Source organism: Colias eurytheme, chromosome 6, assembly GCF_061535395.1.
Source record: "Colias eurytheme isolate Ceu_HAF_F1 chromosome 6, ilColEury1 Martin Lab GWU primary, whole genome shotgun sequence".
Taxonomy (NCBI): Eukaryota; Metazoa; Arthropoda; class Insecta; order Lepidoptera; family Pieridae; genus Colias; species Colias eurytheme.
In genome coordinates this window covers 7,099,490-7,117,981 of record NC_142985.1, presented here as the reverse complement: position 1 = coordinate 7,117,981, position 18,492 = coordinate 7,099,490, and the positions used below count along the sequence as shown (strand labels likewise).

Genomic DNA, 18,492 nt, shown 5'->3' with positions numbered 1-18,492 from the left:
TTGCGAATTTCGCATTTATCTGCAATACAATATACATACCGCGTACATACATTAATATTTACATTTCTCGTAAATATAACGCATATAAGAAACATACCTACTCACACCTAGTGAGTATATAAGTAAATAGGTATACCTACACCTAGTTATGTATTTTTAACCGACTTCAAAAAAGGAGGGGATCTTAATTGGGCCGGTATATTTTCTTTAATGCCATAATTGGTACCTACTAAATATTTAGAATACCTAATTATATATAAATGACCTACAAATTATTAATTAAAATTAGTATAGTCTACCTAAGTATTATTTAAATTAAATGAAGAAGAGAAGCATTAACAAAGAATAAGCAATTATTTAAATCTACAAGTTTGATGGAACAGCATCGCAAAATACTTTGAAATGGTTTATTTCAAAACATGAATGTGGAATACATTACATACATTTAGATATAAGTAAGTTTTATTTTGTTTTTTATTAAATATTATGTACTAATAATTATGTTATTTGATCTTGATATTTACAAGCTGCACGAATTATAAAAGCGCTCTACATTATTGAAAAATTATTGAAAATTTTACAAAATATAAAAATTTGAATTCATATCTTTATGTCAAACAAAACTACCTGAATTAACAATGATCGATCTGTACGGTTAGAATCACAAGTTAGAACCATAATTAAATTATTTTTATTCAATTAAAATAATTTAAATTATCGACCCATCTAATATTATATAAAATTCACGTGTCACAGTTTTCGTTGCCATACTCCTCCGAAACGGCTGGACCGATTCTCATGAAATTTTCTGTGCATATCGGGTAAGTCTGAGAATCGGCCAACATCTATTTTTCATATGTACCACGGGCGAAGCCGGGGCGGACCGCTAGTTTTTTATAAAATTAATAAATAACAATACTTATAATGTATAATTTGTATATGTATGGTAATACATGCAATAAGGCCGCGGGTGTAAATATAAAACTAAATCCATACTTGGTGTAGGAAGCGCCATCTCGTTTTGCTATGTCGAATTAACACGCAACCCACACAATGCTACCAGAGACATCTAGCGAAGAGCGGCAAACGTGAAAGCTTTTCAAGTTTTCGGGATGTCAAACGTTTACTTTTATAAGCATTTCATATCTTTTTAAACAATTTGTTCTCTACATTTTTCTATAATTCTATATATTAATACTATAAAACATGATAATATTTGGCTTCATTTAACAAATAATACATATTTCTTAAATTATTTATTAAAAAGAACTTTTATTCGGACTACTTACCTACATGCAATTGAATATTCATTCAATTATCTTTATTCCATGAATAACATTAATACTATTCATATAAGGGTCCACTTATACCAGTAGGTACAAGGTACGTATGAAAATAATAAAATTGCCACAAAGTAAAGTAAAAGATTTGGCCTATTTATTTATCAATAAAAAATAATTTGTGAAAAGGGAATAACGTGAAAAATCGCAGCTATACGATTGCCAATGATCGACGGATTCCGTTATAGACCATTATACATGTGTGGGTATGCCAACCACGTTCGCAATTGTTCGATATAAAGTACAGATACACCTTAGGTACATTAATGAAAGCAGAAAATATTGAAGCTAACAATCTCGTTAACTCTTGAGCTTTTTTTCACACTTCCGTTCGTAGCTAGAAACCTAAAGTGTTAAAGATATATAACTATATATATATTTTATATCAGCTTATAGTAAATGTACCTATATCATGAAGTAACGAATGACATGATATGTTCACTTTATAAAAATAACTAATAAATTTAAATCAAAGCAAAACAAGAGTTAGGTAATTAAATAAGGCCTGCTGCATGTTATTTAGTTATGGAAATTGTTAGTTTTTAAGGTATTCAAAATTTATTTGTTTCTTTCTTTTTATGTGTGTTTGTAAAATGTATCATTATGAATCTACATAAAAGAACTAAAGAAGGTCGTGTTAGTTACCCAACTTATAACTTAATAACTTTTTACACATTTGAAAAGCTGATTTGGTCTCTTTCCTACGATATTACTGTAATAAAACTGGAGTATTATTGAGGAATTAACTATAAAATTTGAATTCAATAGACATATCTATGTCTATATAGTCTATGGGACGCGCAGATACGCGGAGACGAAACGAGCAGCTAGTTAATAATACGAACAACTTTTGCCTGCAGCTTCCCCCGTGGTCAAAATAAATTTTCATGGTACAAACTCTTATCCGCTATTTTATTTCCTTGAGGATAGAAATTATCACTAGATATCCTTTCTTGGCGAATGCCTACATCATATATCAGCTTTTTATTTATTTAGAAGGTTAGCGACTGACTTTTCATTCCAACGGAAACTTTGAAAATATCCGAAACAATATTTATAAGAAAACGATAGGTTGAAATTTGAAAGCTCGACACGATAAGTTAAAGAAAGAAAAAAAACGAAAATATAATTTTAAGTACGAAAATCGACGTCATTAACAAATCATCCCTTATCATCAGAAACTACTCTTAGATCATAATTCAGTAAAGTTTTGAACTTTATTTAATTAAAAGATTTAATTTTACCGTTCAGTCCAAATACAACAACGTTTATACGTCGAGAATACTACCTGTCGAGATTTTGATACTGTAGACCTTTAGTGACCTTTATAAAAATAATAAACACTAAATCAAATGGAAGATCGATCGATTTACTTAGCATTGAAATAAAACTGACGGGGTTTATAGTGTAGTAGGTACTAGGTCTGTTGTAGACTGTATATCATAAATATTTTTTTTTGTGAGGTATGCTGATTAAATTATATTAATTAATTACCTATGTACATTTTCTACGTACTTAAGTTTGTAAGTATGGATGTATGGATGTATGGATGTATGGATGTTTGTTACTCTTTCACGTAAAAACTATTGAACCGATTACAATGAAATTTAGCACACATATAGAGGGTAACTTGGATTAACACATAGGATAGGTTTTATCCCGGAAATCCCACGGGAACGGGAACTATGCGGGTTTTCCTTTGAAAACGCGGGCGAAGCCGCGGGCGGAAATCTAGTACCTATATATTTTAATCATTGTTTATTTTCTAAATCTTAGATGTCTATACTGTAGAAGAATATTTTCCTTATCCTAATGGTTTAATTGATATTATAATTATATACCTTGATCTCTATCTTTACTCTTCTTTGTTATTTTGTTAGTTCGTAAAATAATGATTCAATATTGTCGAGAAACCAAATTCAATTTTCCTTTCACAGACATTACCTAATTTATGTACATAGGTATTAAAAATTCTAACTAATGATAAATATTACGCAACTGTAAAGAACTAACGATATTTCTTTGGTATTCCGGAACCAAATGCAAGAGTTGTCAAGACAGGAAAGCGAGATAGTTACAGGTAAGGCAATAATCAATAAAACTAAGCGTTTAGCCACTTTCCAATAGAAGTATTTTTCTTAACATTCCTTGTGACTTTTCAACAAATTGATCAATCTATTAATTTACGTCGTAATTATTTTTATTATTGAGGCACAAGCGCTAGGAGTAATTGTATTCTATGGGCCCAAGTAATGTACACGTATGTTAGCATTATTTAAAAACCTGCATAAATTTTTTCAAGAATTAGGGAACCTTAGCAAACATTTGTTTATGGTTTAAACCACAAACAATTCTATGCTAGATTATACTTATCAAGAAATATTATCACTATGATAATTAATTATAATCTTATTATTATTAAGTTTAGAGTATCTAAATAGTATTTTATAGTCGTGCGTATCGCTTTTATTTAAAATCGACATGACGTGATCGTGAGGAAGGTTAATATCGTCATTTTACTTTTGGTGAGGTGAATTATTATGACTCAATTCTAGCAACAACTTATAGTTTGTTATAATTGCCTCGATTGGCTAGTTCGTAGAATCAAGAGGATGATGAGAAAGAAAAATATTTATTAGTTGTCCTTATGGCAAGAAAATCTCTACAAATTAGGCCTTTTGGTAGGTACCTTACTACACATATACAGGGTGTCCCACTGTTGGTATACTAAGCTCAAAGGAGGTTATAGTATTGCATACGCTGAGTACGTAAAAAATACATATAAAATTCCAGACGCATTTTTTTCTGAAATAGATGAATTCTTAAAAGTCTATGTGTACACCCATAACAAGCAACCCGCCCAACTTTGCCACCAGCACGTGAGCTATCGTTTAAGATTATGTTTTCATAGACAAAATGCTCACATTAGAGATGCGGTATATGCCGGCTGCGCGAAGCTAGAGAAGAAAACATGAATTTTCAGGAAAAATTTAGCAAAAATTTTTTGATGTAATTTTGTTGTTTGAGTATTTTTTACGTGATCAGTGTACGTAAAACTACAAGTCCCTTCGCGCTTAGTATACCAATAGTGTGACACCCTGTATATATATGTATATGTGTAACCATTATATTACTACATACACAATATGTAGTTACTTACTAGTTAGTATATATTATTATTTAGAAGAAACTTTATATAAGAAATAATAGGTTATTCTAAAAGCTTCGGATTTAAGGATATTCGTAGAAAATATCCTAACTGAAACTATAGCTTAAAATGACCACAAGGATCTTCCGGTCAAGGCCTCAAGGCGGTGCTGATAATTTGCAAATAAACATGAATAATTTTTAAAATGTGAGGTAAAACAGTACACAGTTCTTTATAATAAATATCTTATAATTATACTCTCGCGCAAAACTTCGGTTTCAAGAAGTTAAACATTCAGACTACGCGTGCGTTGCAAAAGTCGCCTATTATAAGCAATTATGTGGTCGCATAAACCCAGCACTTTGCTGCTCAGGCCCTAATTACACTTAGCGAACCATTTAATATTGTTCATTATGCCAAGGAAATGACGAGTTTCACTAGAATCAATTATTCTTCTTAAAAAGGTTCGGCAAAACATTCATCGTAAATGCGACTCATAACTACATTCAATAGAACAACTTTAATTGGCTATGTACCGACTGGACTTATTTAGCATCGATTTAATTATAATTAATAGATATGCACTGAAACACATTAATTTATTTATGTACCTATTTATTAAACCAAATAAAATTGCATCGATTTCAAAAATAAAGATGAAGTAAGTATTTTTAGTTAATTATATTTAATGAGGTAAATAAATTTGATAATATGAAACAATAGTAGTATTCTAGTATGTTATCAAAAGAAATACAACGTCTATTTTTTTTAAACAAAATCAATAAAGCAACACTTCCATCATTTAAAATTTAGCAATGAAAACTAACCGAAAGCTCGTGTTACAAACAAGCTTATTTAATTAAATTGCCAATCAAAAATTTTAAAATAAAATGAGCATTTTACCTAATGGTCAAATGCTTAAAATTGTTATCATAATAATAATTAATTAGGTAATGTCTCGCGGCTTCTGCCCACATCGGAGTTCAACGACATGATTGCATCTCTAATTTGCTAACTGCTATTACGATGCTCATACTTTTGAGATTCCCTTCAAGTGCAGGGAACATGTTTTCAATTTATTTTTATTGAACTGGTTATACCTTGAGAAACTCGTTTTATAGTTTAAAATTAAATTCATTACAAATAATATGACACCTGTTTACAAATCAAAGAAAGAAATCATTGAAATCGTAAAAAATATTTTGCTCCCAATTTAAAATACAATTTTAGGCTGGACGAATTCAAATATGTATTAGGATAATTATATGTATTATGCTTCAATTTGCATTTATATTTACTTATCTTTTCGTGTCAAAATTTTGTTATTTTTCAGCCGACTTAAAAAAAGGAGGAGACTTCTTCTCAATGCAACTGTATTGGGTTTGTTACCTCAGAAATTTCAATTTTGATAAGCCCTTTTTTTATTTGATAGCTAGTCTTCGGGTCCCGTTTAAATTTTGTCCAGTATGTAGTTACTAACCATTTGAAGGGAGTTTATTTTTTTTTAATATTTTGTTGGGCTACCATATTATATCAGATGTCATTATATTATACATATTAGAATCCATATTTTCGTATATACAGAAGTTAATCCAACAAATCCAAAATAATATATATATATACATTACATCGGCTTACTTAAAAAAGGAACATGAGGTGTATGAAATTTATCTTAATTGCCGAATTTATACTTGTACACTTTTCGAACAAGTCTGGTGATTGCATATCTCGAATGGGCCAATGCAGTGCTTACGCGAGTCTCCCGAGAGAAAGTCTGCAAAGCCCTGTTATGTCGGCATTTCTCATTCCTCAAAGGCTTTCCCCCTTATTACTTTAGTAAATCTATCTCCTTGGAACTTCAAAGTAATAGTCTTAATGATTTCCTTTAGTTAAGTTCACATCCACAAACACACCAATATATAAGGTCTAGCTGGAGCCTGGGGCTTCACTCGCGTGATACTCGGGTAAAAAGTAGCCGTATTTCCGTAGACTTAGAATTATCCTTACAAAGTTCCATGTTTATAATATTAGATAATGAATATAAACTTAGAAAAATTAATATTTTTCTCGAATAAAAATAAATAGAGAAAATTAAAAACTGCACCATTTAGGTATACCGGCACTCCGCGTTAATTCTATTCGGGAGAAGTGGTCTAATCAGTGTAGTCCAAAGGATCAAAAAATGTCAATGAATGATCAAATGATCAAATATGTGCCACTTTTTATTAAGATTTATCTTGTTTCATATCTCTTATAATTGCGTCATCCAATTTTCTTAATAACGGGCATTACAAAAACTCTCGCCTTAATTGGAGCGCAAGGCAGGTAACATGAGGCTTACTTTTACATTAAACAAAATACGTAATTTCACGGGTGAACCAAATTGTTTTGAGTTATGAAGTATATTATGAGTATTAAAGAATCAAGGAAGTAAAAGAAAAATTTGGTGTGAAGCGAGCGCATCGCCGCAACATTGTGACCTCTGGCAGCGCACACGGCAAGGTCACGAACGCGCGTGCGCGTTAGTCGTGACCCGCTCGCGCGCCTCTCGCCTTCGCACCGCAAAATTCATACAAGACACGATGTGCCTAGAGTTCATTATCATTTGTAAACTTAAACCACGTTGCTTCGCATCATGTTATACATCGATGATATTCAACCGCGACGACGGTTACATATTTACTTCTAGATTTGATTTTATGCGAAATGGGCATCATTTAAGACAATGTCATTTCAATTCTTCAAAATAAAACCTATTTATATACCTATTAAATTCTAAGAAAAGATGCGGAAAGATAAAAATCACTTGTGTGAAAATGTTAATATGTAGATGAAACATCAAAATAAGACTTGTACATAGTAGGTATGTACGTAATTAAAAGTTAATAGCATACAGTTAATACATTAGCTATGACTTTATTCACTGCCTTAATAATAATAAAGGAAAATCGTGAATGGAACGGTACAAAATGACGTATAATATCTTCTATATCACTCTTCGAAGCATAAAATATGTGTTTCTACTTATTAGTCATTGCATTCTGTAGTTAATAGTACGCTCGTTATTTTTGTAATAAGTAAAGAAAAACAACGAATATTTTCCATTTGAGAAACATAAACCAATATTGTAAGAATTGCTTGTAGTTGGATTTTATACCAGTACACGGATTAAATATAAATATTAAATAACATAAACACTAACATTCTATCAGAATTAGCATAAATATTACTATTATTTATGAGTTGAAATGGTATGCATAATATTTAAACAAATAATGAATTTATTACCACTAGTTAGGTACTCAAACTGGTAGTAAGGATTGATGAGATTTGAAGCATTAATACAACTATCTTGATAATTAGCGTATTTCTTTGCAAGTTTATGTAGATAGAAAGCGGTTGGGAGTAACGGTTAATTGCCTTGTACCTTATATGTTGGGAGAGGAGATGACCAAGAATGGGATACATTATTCAAGGGGATCATTTACATCGCAGTGCGGCCGAGACGTGGCGGATCGCGTCTCCTTGTATGTAGACGCTGGCTTGCTCGCCACTTACTGTGCTACACAAAAAACAATTCCATATCGTCCCTCCGAGTCTTTCTTTTTTAATCGAAGTATAGGTAAGCGAATTCCACGAGAAGGTACTTCAAGAAACTGTCCTTGCTTCGCATCGGATAAAAAATGACTGGTAATTATAAGATGCCGAGATAAACCATTAAGTCTCGCAAATACCAAAATCCCGCACTCCTTAAAAGTGTAGTGTATCCGTTGTTTCTTTTTATTACGTCTTTAATTAATACCTACTGTTGTTATCTTCAAACATATTTATTACAATGGTATTACTTAGACTACTGACTCAAGCGAATTAGGTACTTGATTTTAAGAAATGAAGAAAGCATAAAGTTTGGATAGATTACAGTGCAATATCGCTTACAACCCTACAGGCGCGGTCCCAGTCTGAAATTTTGGGGGGGGTCACGAGGCTGGAACGGTATGCTACCCCCCCCCCATGGATTTATAGTTCGCAAGGGATTAATAACAGTTTTAAACGGAACTTTAGTTGTGCAAGTGACTCTGATACGCATTTGGCCAGTTTTTTTTTTATATTTTGTAAAGTATAAGATTTTTTTCTAATTTATCGAGTACGATTTTGGGGGGGGGTCATGTCCCCCGTGACCACCCCCCTGGGACCGCGCCTGCAACCCTACTTCTACTACACTGCACAATACTAAAGGCGCAATAACTTAACAATTCATGTTTAGATTATACCTAGAATAATAATTGTAAGTGTATTTTCGCGTTTTGATATGTTATTAAACATAACTTATTAGAATATTAACTTCGTTACGAATATCGATTAAGTGAAATAATTAGTTCAGTAGGTATCCAAAAACAGTATGACGTGAGTGAGAGGTGCGCCCTTGTACCGCGTCGCGGTGGTCCTTGCCACAATGTCGTGGTTTTCGGACCCTGTCCACATGCCCGGGCAGTAAACACGAGTGAATGGACAACCTTACATCGGACGAAAATAGATCGACTCCAAAAATAATCACTTTTATCAAGGTATTGAAAACTCAAATCCTACCAAATAATTTAATGGGCGGTTGTAAACAATTATAAAACTTTTAATTATTTAACATAAATAGGTCCAACATAATATATTTTTGACAATATTTATACCACATCGTAAACCTCACCGATATCACATTTGAAATTCAAATCACGCTGCCATCAATTCCAACTAAATTAACAAAAAATCTCGAAGCGGAGGCTAATATTGCTTAATCTGTGAGAAACACATCTTTTCCGTTGACTTAATATGACCGCACTTTGTTATCTTTCTTTTCATAGTGTTTTTAATCCCCTTAATTAAAATCAATTTTCTTTAAGGTTTATTAAGTATCGATTCCAATATACGAACAAAATATACATAATGTATATAATAAATCTGAATTATCGACTTTCAATGATAAAGTATTTATTAAAAATATAAACACAACATTAAATTACAGAAAACAATCGAATAAAACGTATCGATAAGTTCTTCAAAAACAACTAAAAATATTGGTCACATGTATCCGTATATTATTAAAATGTCGAATGGTATAACGAATCGAGTTAATAAATCGTACATTCATATACTTATATGGTAAAGCTAGCCTTGTTGACGACTGTTTCTCTCAGTCGCACAGATCACTGCTCTGTTCTCTGTCTTTATCCTACTAATAAGCTGCGGCACACACTCATAGCACTAACAGCTCACACTGCACACACAAACATCACGTTAGTGTGTGTTCAGTGTGTCAATGTGATGAATAAAGAGTTTCTCCGATTTTACGAGTCAATGATTATAGATACCTATCTATGCAAAGTTGTTTAATGATTTTGAAACACTAAAGTGGTCTGACGAAACATTTTAAAATAAAAATATACATATAATGACTAACGTGCATATTTTAATTATTTCAAGCTAATAGTTGTACGTTAGAAGCTCGCAGTGTTAGTTTAAAACCTCTCAATGGGATATGTTGATACACGTTTATAACTTTTATCATTTTAATTTATAGCGGGAAATATTTTAATGTAAAAATGTTGTCACACAATTATTGCTTTTTACAGAAAACTTAACAAACAATATAAAATTCGGATCATAATATTTTTAATGTATAAATTTAAATTCAATCAATATTACTTTTTAATAAATATTGCGCAATAAATAAGAATATAAATATCTTTATAATTTCTTAAAGCTTTAAAATCTTAACTTGCAGGTGTCCGTAGGCGGCGCGGCAACAGCGACCCAGTATCATTATGACTAAGTGTAGATTGAATTGATTACAAATATTTAGGTCTAACGGATGCCTTGTTCATTAAAGGAACTTAGTTTCAGAATATTTGTTACTAAACAATATTAATCTATTATTAGAAATTACTTATCGATCGTCCACAACTTACATTATGGTTTATGGTAATATAGCAAGGCAATAACAATTAATTACAACTAATATATAATATTATTAAAAAATAAGTAGTTAAATAGCAATCTCAACGACATCGTATTCGCTATATTGTGGAACCTTAGCAACAATTTATTTCAATCTCATTTGAATAATGTTACGCCATCTGTCCAAAGTTGCCATAGCATTGCTTTTAAAGCTTTTAATAATAATAACACCGTGTGACAAATCCGTGCTGTATAGAGTAGACGGTTACTGAATTTGACATGTTAAATATAAATTAATTAATAATTATATGCCAATTCTGTGATATATATGTACTACAAAAGTGTTATTCGCTTTATAAAAATGTAAACTAGTAACTAAAATAACCGAATTTATATAATTAAATATATTCCATATAAAAATACTATGTTTGAATTGTTATTTGCCTTAATGTATATAAATAGCAATTGACACTTGTATTGGTAAATAAAGAACAGAAACTCTTATTTTATGGATGCCTTATACGGCTATTGTTATAGGTATGACCAGATAAAAAGTGTTTAAATGATAATTGAAAATTGCACTTGTTTTGTATTCTTGTTATTATCTTATATTTTTACTTACTGTGTTTTGTTAAACGGAAACATTATATATACTTTATATTAGGATTGTATAAATAATATAAATATAATATTACAATCAGAATGTCGAAAATTTATTCACTTACACATTTTATCAGTCCAACTATAACAGCAAATTCTAACAGCAAAGGAATCCCCGACAAAAACACTGGATATCGCTATGAATAATAATTAATGCGTTTATAAAAAAAGTTGGAATTTGAATCTTATTACGAATATCAAAAGGCTTTATTTTTAAAAGCTTACATGTTCTATAAAGTTAAGATACCTTACAATTTCGGGCCTTAATAAAACCCTATAATGGATTTGCTCCGAGTTTGTGGCTGGCTGTTAACAAAAAAAAAGGTATCATCAGAGATTATTTCAGTATTCTAAAGCAGACGCAACATGAAAAAAGTTTTGTAATATGAAAAATAAATATTTTTTTATGATCTATTTTCTTGTAAATATATTTTAATGTACCTATTCAAAATGTTTGGAATATAAACATTATATTAAATAATTAAAATTAAATAAAGTACTTTTCTTCTAGTTGCACTCTTAGCATAAATATATTAAGAAGTATTATTTCATGTAACACTAGTGGATATCAAATTTGTATTCAACTCTTATTACACATTATATGGAATTGATGTTTCGATACATCCAATTCATAACGACGAAAAGAAATTTTATATCCCGTCGAGATTTTTGTCGGACGCTGGCCCGCGTTGCCCTGTGCCCAAACTAACCTCAAATACGATGTGTGCGTGTATCCGTGTGTGCGACTATCTCCAACCTGCATGATGGGAAGTGAACCCTTTACGTAGGGGAAACCGTTTTTTATTTGCACTCGGACAGCGGCATCAGGTAGAAGGATGATCGTTAATTTTTAAAGGACACACTGAACTTTGTGTTTATATGTGCAGTCATTATTAACTTTGTCATAATAAAAGGACTTTTACAAGAAATACATGTATGTCCAATTAACATATGACATCACCCTATTACTGAACTTTACAGGAACGAGCCCGTTGATGTCTTTTACTAGCGTGCTACGAACTTACGAAGACAGTTTTAAACTTATAAATGATTCTTTCAACCGCAAAACTTGACAACACAATTTGATATGATTTTATCTATGAATAAGCATATAATAACATATTTATAAGAACGTCAAAGTATAATTTTAAATCTTCATCTATTAAAATATAATCATTATTAAAAGGATAATCACAAGTATGTATTTTAAAAAAATAACTACTCATCACATATGGTAGGTACCCATTCATTAAAGATTTTGTTTTCGAAAGCGAAATAATAACATAAAATAATAATTGGGAAGAAGGCGATGGTAAACTCATCTCGAGGGTTCACCGCAACGAGTGCGAGGTAATAAAATAAGAGAGATGGGGGGAGGGCGCGGAGGGAGGGGGGGGGCGATCGCTGTCGCCTTCGAGCGGCGCAACACACGAGCTATAGCGAATTAAAATAATATTATATATCCTTCATATGATATAAATACAGAAATATAGCAATTACATTTTGAAATAGTTTTGTTTCGTATGTTAGGATGTGTTCGTGTACGTTTAAAAGTTAAGAAATTCAATGTTTCCTATCATTGTATGTGACATATTACCTATAACAAAACCAATAACCAATAACAAAACTAGCCGCTAGGAATATTGTTTTATGTCATATTTACTTTATAGCGATATAAATAGATAATTTTGTTCAATTAATAAACGCCGATCCCATGGACCACAGAATAACAAAAAGTCATCATTAAAGCCTTGGAGGCGCGACGGGTGAGGCTGCGCTGCCTCTCGGCGTCCTAAACGATTCAACCGAGTTTTTATCACTTACCTACCAATCCATATCGAGATTATTTATTCATTTTAACTAAAAGCTTTTTTATTTTATACTCCCTTATCATTGAAACCTTCGTGGTTCGGATAACCCTATTAGATGGATGCCAATTATGATTCGAGTTATCTTACATATATCCGTATACTTTTCCCTATTTTAACTGTCGTTTTCATGGATGAAGTACATAATTTTTCTATTTAGTACCATTTTGTTAAACTTTAAATACAGCATTGAATCAAAAATGTTTATTTAGAATATTGAGGAAAACTTGTAGGTAGAAAATATTTTCCTAGTAATACGTTACTGGGAAAATATTTCACACAAAGTAAATAATTTACACTCGCTTTTGTTGATTGATGAAAATTACGATTTTTTGTGTTTATACCTACAGCAAATAAAATTGTGAATAGAATATTTAACCCTGAATATACCTAAGCAATAAATATCCCAAAGTGTCGTGGTACTACTATAGTTAGCGACAATACAATGACCCAATGGTTGAAGTAAAATTGATTATCATCTACGTAATAATTAAATATTCCGTAAGTATTTAACATGTGTTTGTGAATGGAAGCGTATCCCCACACGGAACATTACTACGGACTTGTAGTATTGTTTAAGATTATACGATCAAATAGCGAAAGATAACAAGCAAGTTTCTTTTGTCTTCACGGAGAGTCAATGTCATTCGACAGAAACGTTTATACCTCACAATCGTAACTTTGATGGTTTGAGCCAAAATTGAATGCCTGTCCTGTGAAAAATTTTCTTGCAAATATGATCAATATCATCTTAAACAATGTTCATTCAAAATTAGTGTTGTACCTAAATATTTTATAATTCTTTCGAATGCGACACAAAAATATCGTTAATATTTCTTAGTATAAACGTTATAACATCTGCTATATACATATAATAATTTTCTTAAATATCAGTCAATATTACTACTGCATAATTAATAATGTTAGGTATATGTTTCAAGAAACATTAAAGGCGTACCGATGTTTTTTACCACTCCATTGTTAGTCGTGAATATTAGACGCTAACGAAATGTTAATAATCGTATTGATGCTGGCTAGTTGAATAGCTACACAGCATCGAAATGTGATCGGATGGTGCGAGAGTTGGCTCGGACTCGGCAAGTTCAAGGTGAGCACGTCGCTCCACCCACACGCGCCGCTCCTAGTGCTAGCACAACCGTTACACTGGACCTTAACACAGGGCTACATACCATGAACGCTAAATTACTGCTTCGGCTATACGACTATATAAACGATCATTGAGCTGTATCTGAACAACGTACTCCGCAACGATAGGAACTTGCAGCGGAATTACAGACGATTCAATTAAAATGCTCAGTTTTTGTCTTTAATAAGTTTTCCAATTAAAAATTACCTAAATAATTTTCATTCCATCTATCTTTAATTCGGTACATAAAGAGACTTGGAGTTATAAAAGTAAGTTTTTATATGTATCAGTATACTATTATGTAGTAGGTACAGATGGAAAATTTTCCAAGCTAATTAGTTTAAATCGAATAATACCATATCCATACTTCATTAAGTTTCTATAACAACTGGCAGCCCTAATATAACGTTTTGTTTATTTAAGTAGGCACTACAGTATACTCACTTCTTCAAACAATCGTCTCTCTAGAATGAGGTGCAAACGTATATAAAACGATAAATTAACCACGCGCTAATTCAATATTTCAAGGGAATTAGTTACTCAAAAATGATAAATGTGTTAAAAAAATCAATTTTAGAGAATAATTTAAAATTTCATTTAAATTCTACCAACTTAAATAAAATCTCTCCTACTTAAATATAAGCTTATTTCATTTATGACTGTTGAGACTGTTTTCCACAAAAAATTGAAAATCTATTAATGTTGAGAGAGTTCAAATCACCGTAAAATATTGTCATTTAAAAGATTTTATAAAATTTTATACGCCTTAATTACCTACTCATTGATGAAGCAGTCGCTTATCTTCTTGCAATAGTAGGATCTTGCGATGATTCTTCGAATAACTAGCAGTTGTGTTTAAAATAGTGTCCAAGAAATAACAATATTGGATTTAAATACGACTTGGAAAATAAAGGAGGTAACTCGTTGCTCGTCGTTGATGTAGATATATTTTCAAAAGTATTATGCTAGCTTTCTAACAAAGGCTTTCGGTATCGCTCTAATGTGGACATTAACCAAATAATCAGGGTATCGCTTAAAGCGATAAAGCGATACCCTGATTATTTGGTTTATCTAATCAAAATTAGAACGAGAATATCAATAATTATAATAGGTGTTGGAACAGTCAACTAAAAATCAGATTACTTATGATTGAACATAAGATGAAAAGAAAGATTTTATGCATACGCTATTACTTATTAGTACACTAAGTATAAATATAAAGACCAAATTATTATTTTAGGTATAATTTTTGATATCATCAAAAAAACTTACTACATATTTCTATAAAACGTTTATATTAAAGGGATCTCGGCGTTGATACCAAATCATTGTAATAATATGATGAAAGTATAAGTACTTTTATTCAATGATCAGTATATTTTAATATGATAAAACATTCTTAAAATAATAATATAATAAATTTAAATTAAAAAAACTTAGTAATTTATATAATTACCTTGGTATAGTGATGACTTGTCCTAATTCATCAGCAAGAACTAATACGGTGCCTTGACCTGGAGCTCCAACTACTACTGAGACGCCTCCATCGACTAGTTGTCCACTACCGCTTACTAGCTGCCCATCTTCCAGCTGCCCACTTATCATTTCTACTCGTTTCTGATCCGGAGTCGTAGTATAAATAACAGTCTCTTTGTCGTCTTCATATATGAGATCTATGGGGGTCTTTTCATCGATTGATTCCATTCCCTGGTCGTAAACATCAGGCTGAACAGGAACTTTATTATCTGGGGCATATGCGGCCAGCTCGTGTGGGGAGTGGCGGTACGAGTGCGCCTCTGGGGGATAGCCGTCATCGGAATCCATTTCTACTTTGTGCGGATAGTAGTCGTGAGCGGGCTGGACTGGCGTCATGGTGGCGAGGACGGCGTGAGCCGGGGCCGGCGATCGTGGCGCGGAAGGCGGAGAGGCGGCGGCCCTGGGGGTGCGGGCTCGCTCGTCGCAGGCCACTGGCTGGGGCGACGCGGACATGTCGCCGCGCTGCTCGCACGTTGCAGTGACGTTTTTGTGCAGGCGGAGGCGCCACTCAAGAGCGCCCCGCTCAACACTGAATTTCCCAAACTTTGATTTCTGAAATAAAGACCCCATCAGTAATATACTACATCATAACATTTGTTGATAAACGTGAATGTCGTGCTCGTTTGCTTCAAGTTTTTAATAAATCACTGACAGTTCGATGTCTTTCGATGTTTTTCGAAGTTCAAAAACTAAAAATGAAAGTAAATGACAACAAACAATTCAAAACAAAGCAAGAGGATCAGCTGATTCGAGTCCAGTTAGAACAGAACAAGTATTAAGTGGCACCTGACCGGCCCGAACTCGTTCAGGAACTACGTTGCCCTGGCGCTCAGAAAAGCACCACCAAACGGTACAAACTGGAAAGACTATAACATATCCACGTGGTTGTCGAACTTGTTATAGGAGAACAATAACATGAGAGAGATTTTATAACGACAGTTTCCAATTAAACTTTTTGATAAAAGTTTGATAAAAGTTAGTTTAAGAGGGTTGTTATATTCCATGTAAAACTAGTATGAAACATTTAATGACCTATATTTAAAAACAAAAACACTAATGTTTCTCTCAAGCATTCAAAAAATTCAAACTTTTCTTACACACGCTTTGGAAGCTTTCTCGTTGTATATTACAGAGGCTGCGAGGGCCGTGGAGGGTGTAAGAGAGACAAAAACATAAGCCTTAATAGCGTAGGTACTGAACGCAAGATAAACAAGGACAGATATATATTTAAAACAAAATAAATGGTCAAGATTATATCTGACCAATGTTGAAATTCGATATCTCTTCACATGAAATTTTATTGTCATGCATATTTTAGTAAATTTAAGCACGTGAAACGGGAAAATAATGTAAAGTTTTATAAAGGAAACCTTCGATAACTACATTATGAAATACAATTTCGATCTGGAGTGTTTAGAACTTAATAAAAAACTGCATTAAATTTCAGTATAATATTATAAATATATATACTACTTGCTATCGTTGATTGTGTATCAATATTTAATTGCCTTGAAACATTCTTTGGTCTCATATAAACGTTGTCTCTCGGCAGGAGTAGGAAAAATAAAAGTACAAAAAGGCTTCGCCGCGAAGCTGGAACGTCGAAGTGTACGCGCGCACACAAAGACGTGCAAAGATCGTTGAATGCTTATAGCTACACACAATAAGAAATAATCGCACGTAAGTAACTCGCACAAAGATTTACCTCACTGGTACTACCTTTTATCCCTGGAATTATTTAAGGTTTTTCATTAAATATCGGATGTTTATTCCAAAAAAAAGCAAAGTAAGCATCGGCAGTGCTAAACATGAGATAGAATATGCTTTCGCTCTCAAAGCAGAGAGACTGTCACAAACAAAGAGACCAATTGGAGGTCAAGTTTCCTGAAAAGGATAACAATCATCACGACATGAGCACTGGCAGAAAATATAAACGAGCACGACATTGCACTGGCACTAATGTCGGGGGCGGTAGCGAGAATCCTGGCGCAAACCGTCACGCACGCGCGTCAAACTAGTCTCGTGACGTCACAGCCCGCCCGGCAAAATTACAAAACCGGCCGGGCGGCTCAGCCGAGTGCGCCAACAGGCAACAAGCAGCGCGGTGCAGTGAGGAACGCGCAGTCGACCGACCCCGACGCGCCACCGGAGTATCACATACCGTGGGCGGCGTCACGACGCTGCGGGCGGCGCGGGCCGGTGCGCGGGCGCGGGTACTCGAGCACACAGCGAGCGGCGCTTCGGAGCGCGGGCGCAGGTGCTCTGAGCGCAACAGCCTCCGCGCGCCGGCGCCGCCGCCCTCCTCGCTCCCCCGCACTGCCCGCGCTCTCGCACGCACCAAAACGACGAATTCATCTTCCGCTTATACTAGAACCCCCTACCCTATTCGCCCAGGGTGAAATTGCAATTCTAATAAGACTTTACTACACCTAGTATGCCAAATTATTCTAAATACATTATTCAAATAGGTTCAAGAAGAATTAAATATCAAAGTAATAGTAAATATGTTAAAAGCTTTACATGTCTTGCAATTTTAATATTTTAAATAAACTAAAACAAAATTTTTCAAAGCCTTAAAACGAATATATTTCCTTCAATATTAAACTAAAAAATAAATTTGTACCACCAGTTGTCCGAAGATAGCCCGAGGCGATGAATGCCTCCGCTTCCACAGGTCATTACAAAATTCGCGTTCAAAAGCTTAAATTTCTCAACTTGGCGCGTCTTATTAAACTTTCTTTATGTAGTTTAAATTTCAGTATAAAATATATGCACGCATATACCTACGGTCAGTATAATATCTACTTATTATTGAAATTTGTCTATTGATAGAATTGGTACTTTTAG

The 18,492-nt window shown here is 33.1% G+C and overlaps 1 protein-coding gene across 3 annotated transcripts in view; it reads right to left on the bottom strand.

The window, feature by feature from the left end:
• grh (grainy head) overlaps positions 1-17,940 on the bottom strand; it is a 91,275-nt gene extending 73,335 nt beyond the window's left edge. The window contains exons 1-2 of one of the 3 annotated variants that reach the window (XM_090102847.1): positions 17,807-17,940; positions 15,566-16,197 (exon numbers count right to left, since the gene is read on the bottom strand). In XM_090102847.1, the coding sequence (XP_089958973.1) occupies positions 15,566-16,098 (533 nt within the window). In that variant the 5' untranslated portion in view covers positions 16,099-16,197; positions 17,807-17,940. The remainder of the gene's footprint in view (positions 1-15,565; positions 16,198-17,806) is intronic. The other 2 variants (XM_090102846.1, XM_090102845.1) reach the window with 2 other exon arrangements.
• Positions 17,941-18,492: the final 552 nt, after the last annotated feature.